This window comes from Zophobas morio, unplaced genomic scaffold (assembly GCF_036711695.1).
Source record: "Zophobas morio isolate AGI-343-1 ecotype UQ-CSIRO unplaced genomic scaffold, CSIRO_AGI_Zmor_V1 ptg000044l, whole genome shotgun sequence".
NCBI lineage: Eukaryota > Metazoa > Arthropoda > Insecta > Coleoptera > Tenebrionidae > Zophobas > Zophobas morio.
The window spans coordinates 2,932,029-2,940,403 of NW_026972149.1; the positions used below are offsets into that span (position 1 = coordinate 2,932,029).

The following is an 8,375-nucleotide window of genomic DNA, read 5'->3' on the forward strand; positions in this document are numbered from 1 at the left end:
CAGTCAGTTCCAGTTCTAATCATAGCGATGGTGGGGATGCCTCTACCTGGTCGTTCGAAGGTACGTATGAACAGGTAGAAATTAAATCGTAAACGAAGTAGTACACTTCGATAAAGTGTTCGCTTCACAATTTCAGTGGTGGTCTCGCCCCGATTACAAGACTGAGTGACAGCGCTCGGTGCGATTACACAAAAAGTGAGTACTTTTAATAATTTTCGTTATTAACTAGATCAAATCGGAACTTCTTTGTCGTTCGCTAATTAGAAACTGTCTCAGTAAGATGCGCAACGAGAAGGTGCATCAAGGTTAGCTTAAGTTAAGTGACCAGACAACCGGGCAACATTGACAATTTTTGACTACACAATTGCTGAATTATTGTATTTCGCAGCAATTTAGTCAGCTTATCTACGTGTCAGCACAATGCATAAACGCGTTATCTTTGTTGATATAAGCGACACAGAAATACGTATTGCGAAATTGAGTCTAATTATCTTTTTTTAATTTAGATGCGAATACACCCCCTTTGTTTGCTACTAGTCGTCGCTGTCCCGGCGTTAGTGACGACTGCCACCCAAACCAGTTGCATTAGTGGTTGTAAATGTGACGTCTTGTACACAAGAAATCTGAAAATACGAGACTGTGATAGCCCACTTATTCTAACAAAAATCACCCTGAGTGATCTTCCCAAAGAGACTCCCGTGATCAGTTTTACTAACGTTAAAATCACACATATCGAAGACGATGCGTTTACTGGATTCGACGAAGTCAAAACTGTCGTTTTTGAAGATGCGAGCATCGAGTCCATTCGACCTAAAGCTTTCGAGTTGCTGCCCGAGTTGACTTCACTCACTTTTCTAAGAACTAAGTTCGCCGAAAAACCCAATTTGAGCTCACCATACTTGGAGGAACTCACTATCAACGATTGTAATTTATCGGAAGTACCAAACTTAGACAATATGCCAAATTTAAGGCTTCTGAATTTGGCAGACAACCTTATCAAAACTATCGATAAAGGTACCTTCAGTAAATCCATCAATTTGGAAAACCTGTCCTTGATAAACAATAGCATCACTGAATTGCCACAAAGTCTCTTTGTTGAAAATCCCAATTTCATCGTTCTGTACCTTGACCACAATCCTTTGACATCGTTGGATCTACTTTTCGAACCCAAATTAGAAATCTTGTCCCTCAAACACTGCAAATTAACAACATTAGATCGCCACACCACGCAAAATCTCTCTGTGCTTAACACCCTGTATTTAAGCGGGAACGAGATTTCAGTTTTACCGCTCGACGTGTTTGAACCCATGAAATACCTAAATAATCTAGATTTATCAAACAACAAAGTGGTGGAGTTGGACGATGATATCTTTTTGGAGAACTACGAACTGGATAGCTTAGTTCTAGACAACAACCAGTTTGAACGCTTGCCGAAGTTCCGCAGCAAAGAAAGCATATTCCACATTCGCACCTTTTCTTGCAAAAACTGTGGTTTGAAGTCCGTTAAAGGTTCATTTGAAGATATGGATCAACTTGTAACGCTTGACCTGTCTAACAACAAACTCAACGATATTGACGGAGTGTTCACAGAGATGAGCAACATTAAGGAAATCATTTTGTCCAATAATGAAATTACAAGCGTTGGAGTAAATTCGTTTGGAAATAATTCGGAACTGGAAACTCTTGATTTGTCTAATAATCCACTCTTGCCTCTGAACCCGGAAGTTTTCAAAGCTTTACCGTCGTTGAAGACGTTGAATGTTAGTAACTGCGGTTTGAATTTATTGTGGGCAAATCACAAAGCCGTATTTCCCTCGTTGGAGCAGTTATTCGTTGATAACAACCAACTAAATCAACTTACCGCCGATGACATGAAGATAATTCCAAAATACAAATCAATCGATGTGCAAGGTAATCCACTTCAGTGTCCAGACTTCTACAAACTGATTGAATATTTGACGGGGAACTTGATGTACCCTAAAGATACACAAATGAAAACACACGAAGACCTGCAACTTGATGCGGAAGTTATGTATAAAACTGAGCCCAAGTGGGGCAAAATTATATTGTCGGATTGTCCATTGCCAGACGATGACGAAGAAATAACCGACAACGATGATGTGGATTATGAAGACGAAGACGAAATTGATGAGAATTCAGCGTTTTATGACACCGAAAATGGTGAAGATGACGGTGTTGAAGCTTCAGTTTTGACAACTAATAGTTTGAATTTGGCAAAAGCATCCTACATTTTGTCTATTACGTCGGTATTTATTTTGACAGCACTTCTGGTTTTGTTTGTCGCTGTAGTAATCACGCTTTTGATTCTGAAGCGAAACAAGGCTTTCAACGTGCGTGGTGGCAACCTTCCACGGCTAAAGATACCGTTGTGGCATACTACACCAGGTCAAAAGAAGCACAGTGGTTCTATCTATCGACCACTATCAGAAGAACTTTCTGGCCCACGTACACCTGTCATAAATCGGTACGAATTTAAACAAACACCATCAGTTCATAATACACTACCATAATTTTACTGACTGCGATACTGTGTTTTTTAAATGTATTGTTTAGATAGTTGTTAATCTTATTGCGCTTATTGTTTATCCATACGTAGGTTTCCCGAACTACATAGATGAAAATACTATAATATACAGTCTCAGTTGCATTTAATTAACTTATGCCATACAAATCATATAATGCCCCAAATATGTAGATAATCAAACGACAATAAATTATTAAAAGGGTGTTTCTTGTTTGTAAAAGCCCCATGACTAGGTTTCCTGTAGCCAGAAAAGATAACAATTTTTGATCATCGGTGTTTCCCAATTAATGCGAAAACATTGTAGTTAAGCAAGTTTCTTAGATAGAAGTGTGTTTACCTTTTATCTATCGCATGTCATAATTACTTTATTTTTTTAAAGATAAAATTGACAGCAGACTATAAACAAAGATTGCATTAATATTTACTCTTTATAGTTTTGTTCAACTGTGTCGATCTTTTTTTATATAACAAAAAGTCGAAATTATATATAGATTTTTGACAACACTTGATGTTTTCGAATTTCAGAGTAGCCACAGGCGCCATCTTGGTTGTTGATACATCACTGTATTGCGATCAAATTTTTTATGTTTATCTTAATTATCGCCAAATTACTAGTCATTATTATGTAGATGCAAATTGCTAACATATTTAGTTTTTAACCGTGAAAAAGTATTGTCAAATTTTACTTTCACGATTCGAATATACGAAATTTGGCGCCGAAAACCAAACTCGAAATCCTCGATTGCACAACAATTTGGTCTAGTATTAAACATTACCCTTTTTACATCAAAAATTATTTATTATAAATTCCGCAGGTGTAAATTGGTGTGATAGGTTTTTTATTTCAAGAACTCAAGGAAACATCGATGACAGAATTGAATAGCGGATTTCCCAAAAAACAAATTCAAGGTAAGTGTTGCAATTTAAAGTCTGAAACTTATGTTTTATATTCGTAGTAAAATATTTAGCACGAATATATTAAATACAATGTGTATTAATTTTCCTTGTTTCCGATGTTTGCAAAAAGCGATAACATTAGTAATTCGTGATGACTCAAATACTTTCACTTTACATTGGGAAGTAATGTTCGGATTGCAGATAACTCAGTTTGTACTAAAATCAACTCTTTATGTAAAAATAAATGCAATATCATGGTTTGACATTGCACAATGATTTTATTTACAGATATATAACGAATAGCGAATTCTAATCTCACTTGTTTTAGATATAAATCAACTCATTCATCGGAAATTAACTTTATATTTAAGCGGCGCTTTAACACGTACAGGTGGGAATTGTTAATCTTGGCTGATCTAGAAAAATTAAATTTGTGGAAAGGGATGTCGGTTCGATATCCTGTATGACTAAATTTTTCATAATGGCGTAACTATCACATCGTTGCACGCCATACTATTGCTGTAAAATTTGATATTTTTAGGCAGAGTTGCACTATGCGGTTCTCGTGTGACAAACATGGTACAGATACATGTTTTATGAAAATGGCTATTCAACATATCATTAAATACGATTTTTATCACGTATCAGTATTTAGTAGTAAACCTGATACTACCTACCTGTTGAATGGAAACAGATACACCAATGTATGCACCGTACCATGAATGAAAGTAACATTATCATTCTTATTCTTGCATTAGACTTATTTGCTCTTTGATTAAGGTTACTTTTCAATAGTGATAATGATACCACAGTACCCATAACTTTTTTGACATATGCAATTGTCGCCAATATTCGTGCAAATACTTATTGCATTCTAAGCACAATGAACTTCATACAATTTTTGTCCATGGCCTTAATTAATAGAAAAGTCTTATAGGGCAACACGATAAAACTATTTATTTTGGTAGCCAATGCCCTTTACACTGATAAACAAAAGTGTAAACTTGTTTTTTAAGGGTAAACAAAAAATAAATTACGTCTGACGTTCATAAATTTCTTGTTCGTTGTAAATGTTCCTTGAGTCGAAATTCTGGGAATATTTTTCACGGGGTATATTTAAAGGTGCACCATAACAACACCATAATTGTTTGTAAGTGTAAATTATACTTATCGTACGACAATAGATAAGTACACCTTCTTTATTGGACAATATTGGCTGATATCGTAAGAGACATTGTTTTGAATCAAATTTAATCACTATTCAATTTCAAAGTTTAAGACAGCCTAGTTATGAATTTAGGGGGTGTATCTGTTAACATGTTAATACATTTATGTTCCTGTTTCCCTTTAGGTGTGAGTCTATTCAAACAGATATCTAGATCGCAATGACAAGTTCAGTTACAGGTAACAGGATAAGACAGGGATACGGAAAATTGCGTCTTGCGAGTTTTCCCGTAATCACAGAATCCAAACACGATCATGTAACACAATACGTCGCGATTAATTTTTAATCACAATAGTTGATCATGCGCTTGATCCTTTATCAGCGACACAATAGAATGAAGTGAGGAAAACAGGTAGTTAACCTAAATGGTCACGTAGCCCAAATATATCTGTAATTTTTTATGGAGTTTGACAGTTTATCGACGGCTATCTATCACATAGCTGTCATTGTATCTGGAGTTTGATCAGACAGGTTAGAATCAAAAAATATACATGCAAGAAACGATGACATTTGTTTGAACTTTTAGTCGTTCCGTATGGTCAAAACAGAGGTCAAGGATAGGTCAAACGATGCTCTTATTGTCATTCATGAAAATCTCACGATATTATCAATCTCAACAAATTTAGTGATGTATTCCGGAAGTAAAATCGAGATAATAAGTCTAAAACAAAGAAGGCGATAAATACTAATCTGTCTTCTTGGGGCATCGACTGTTTCAATAAAAATTACACATTTTAATGTCTTGTAATTGATTGAATTAATGAATAATTACTTTTACACAATAACTGCGTGAGGTGGTTTATCGTTTCACAAAAACAATTACTCTTTGATAAATTATAATAATAATAATAATAGTAATAAGTGTGCGAAATCTTTAACCTGTCTTTCTCACACACACAAATTATGTCGCATTCAAGAAACTATATCGCTTCATTATTTATTATTCAGTCAGCAACGAATTATTCCTTTTAAATTGTCTGGACGAGTGGACACATTATTAGAATAAACGAGTCCAAGGACCCGGGGCAGTCAACCTCCCAAAAATAACAAAATCGTTATCAGCAAGCAACGATTAAAAAACATTTAAATAACGGATTCCAAACAACAAATCATAAATCTACAACATAAAAAAAATCCAGTTTGGAGTGTGTTTTGCTGAAAGAACAATAATGACTCGTTAGATACAATCGTATTGTTTAATGCTTTCGTTGATATTATCAACTTTATCTTGGTTGTCTCCAGAGAAAATAATGAATTTTAAAGCCGAGTTTACGAGGATCACTTTGAGTCGTCAAGTGAAAATAATTTACCTTAAGAATTTTTGTTGCCATTGTTCGATTTTTTTCTTTTAAACGTAAATAACACAATTTATTTTTTGGCGCATTGTCATTCACAGAAATGTAAAGCAGACGAATTCTAAAGCGTATTGCTTCCAAGTAGAAAAAATATCTGTTGCTTATCTAAATCAATATGATTATAATCGAAATTTAACCGAAACTCTTATACATTGTTAAGACATACGTTTTAAGATGATTCGATGTACTCAGATCCCACGCAATACTTCTTGTATTAGTCGAAATATTGGAAAAAGCTATATTTAATGACTTTTATTTAGTACTCATATCGCAACAGTGTTTATATTAGGGACTAAATTATAAGTCACATGAGCATGACGTAAATTAATTATGATTATTTAGATAAAGTCTGACGTTGAACTATGTATATTTATTCGGCAATCTTTTTAAAAATTGTGTCTGTTAATTATCCGACTAGTAATTGTTACACTTTCTACATTCCACTTTCCCAGCCTTGCGTAGACAGAAGAGTACAAAAATACAGGTTTCCCAAACAACTACTTCAAAATTTTAAGTAATTCTTAAGACACACAATCTTTTTTATTCATTTCATACAATTGTCAAATAAATTTCACTTATAGTTTCATGATCTATCCCTATTTTAAATTTTGTATAGATGAGTTGTCAAACAAATATTTATCTAGGATCTACGTACAAATGCTAATCCAATTATCCAAAATTGATTTCATCATATTGCCAGGAATGTGGGTGACGCTATCTCGAAAAATTCTTAAATAAATCCTACTAAAACAGCTGATGGTGTTGTTTTTAAAAATTGTCACGCTTGAGAGACGAGGGAAGTTCAGTACAAATAACGTTGCAGATTAATCATGGATCGAAAGATACGATAAGACGAACATACATATTTATTTGGTGCAGCATGTCAATTCGGTCTCAAATGACGTTTGTTAATTATTAGACTATGTTGCGCTCATGCGACATCTAACTAAATTAAAAACGTAAAACCATAAAAGTGTAATTACGACATGCTTTTAGTCGGAACTTTATTATTGCTAATTAATATTTAATGCAATTTCTCACTTTGGACAAATATGCAATTACAGGTAAACGCTTCTAGTGTCTGTTTATAAATATATTCTTAGATGTAGGTATACAAGTTCTTGAATGTATTGGAATTTTAGCAGCACTGAGGAATACACCGCCATCTATACATGACAGGCGCAACTCATTTTATTTCGCGTTTTTTGAAACTGATTCGTATTCTCTCACAATTATTTGTATAAAAAAAAATACAAACGATACAGTAGCAGAAATATACCAACTTTAGTCTAAACAATTTCTTCAAAACAAGATATTTGTTAAAATTGATATTTGAAATTTATACCTATATCATGATAATCACTGTCCGGTTTTTAAATCAGAACAACTCGATTGTATAATTATCAGGTATTAGTTACAGTCAAAATAAAAGACACAGATTCGTCTCATTTCAGACAGTGTCTATCTTTAAAATGATTGTCATATCAACTTGGACGTTGTATCCTTTGTCACGTTGACGAATCTAAAGTAGATTTCCTCTCATAAATTGACGTGTCATTAATCATGAAAGTTTAAACCTTTAGCACCCTTAATCGTGGTACAGTATTAATTCTTGTGAGAGGTCTATTACTTTTCCACTACGAGTTTAAAAACTGAGTACTTATGTTTCTAAAAATAAATAAACTCTACACGATAAAGATATTCATTTATAAACATTTCAATGAACACAATGGAAATTTCGTTACATAGTTATATCCTCTAAAAGGTGAAAGTTTTGACATTTGAACAAAAAAAAAACGCAAGCAAAAATTTATGTTATTTATAATTTTCATTCTATTAGGTCTATTTTGTACATTATCCTGTGTAAGTATGAAGAGCTCTGTGTGTAACCACGATAAAGATATTTAACGCGGATCGTTGGATTGCCCTACATTGCGAATTACACTACGCCGATCTAGGGGCCCCCGAACACCCACAACCCGCATTTGCAAAAAGAAAAATACAAAAAAGCACCATATTTTCTGAGTTTCTAGTTATATCCGGCGACTTATTTATCAAAAGGGTAGAAATATTAATTTTCGCTAGTCCAGATATTTTAAGTAGAGTGTACACATTATGTAGCCATTATTTCGGCGTCTGCAATAAACAGGTATTTAAATTTTATCAAGTTGTTGGATAACATTTATAGATAATATATACAAACAAAATTAATCCTGCCAGTGTAAGTACCCTGTTTCAAAAATATTAATCGCTAAGTAATAACGTCATAAGTATTTAAATATAAATCCTGTTATGTTGTATATCGAAAAAATAGTTAATTATGTAAATCGATTTATATAAATTATATTATTGA

General features: G+C 33.7%; 1 protein-coding gene and 1 long non-coding RNA gene across 2 annotated transcripts; both read left to right on the top strand.

Annotated features, from left to right (window-relative positions):
• Positions 1–86: 86 nt before the first annotated feature.
• LOC135141662 (leucine-rich repeat-containing protein 15-like) lies at positions 87–2,747 on the top strand. Its single transcript, XM_064072962.1, has 2 exons — positions 87–195; positions 507–2,747. Exon 2 carries the CDS (start codon positions 507–509, stop codon positions 2,529–2,531), a length of 2,025 nt encoding a protein of 674 aa, XP_063929032.1. The 5' UTR covers positions 87–195; the 3' UTR covers positions 2,532–2,747.
• Positions 2,748–2,992: 245 nt separating this feature from the next.
• LOC135141798 (uncharacterized) lies at positions 2,993–8,375 on the top strand. Its single transcript, XR_010282421.1, has 3 exons — positions 2,993–3,307; positions 3,361–3,454; positions 3,771–8,375. It is a non-coding gene; the product is annotated as an uncharacterized LOC135141798 (long non-coding RNA).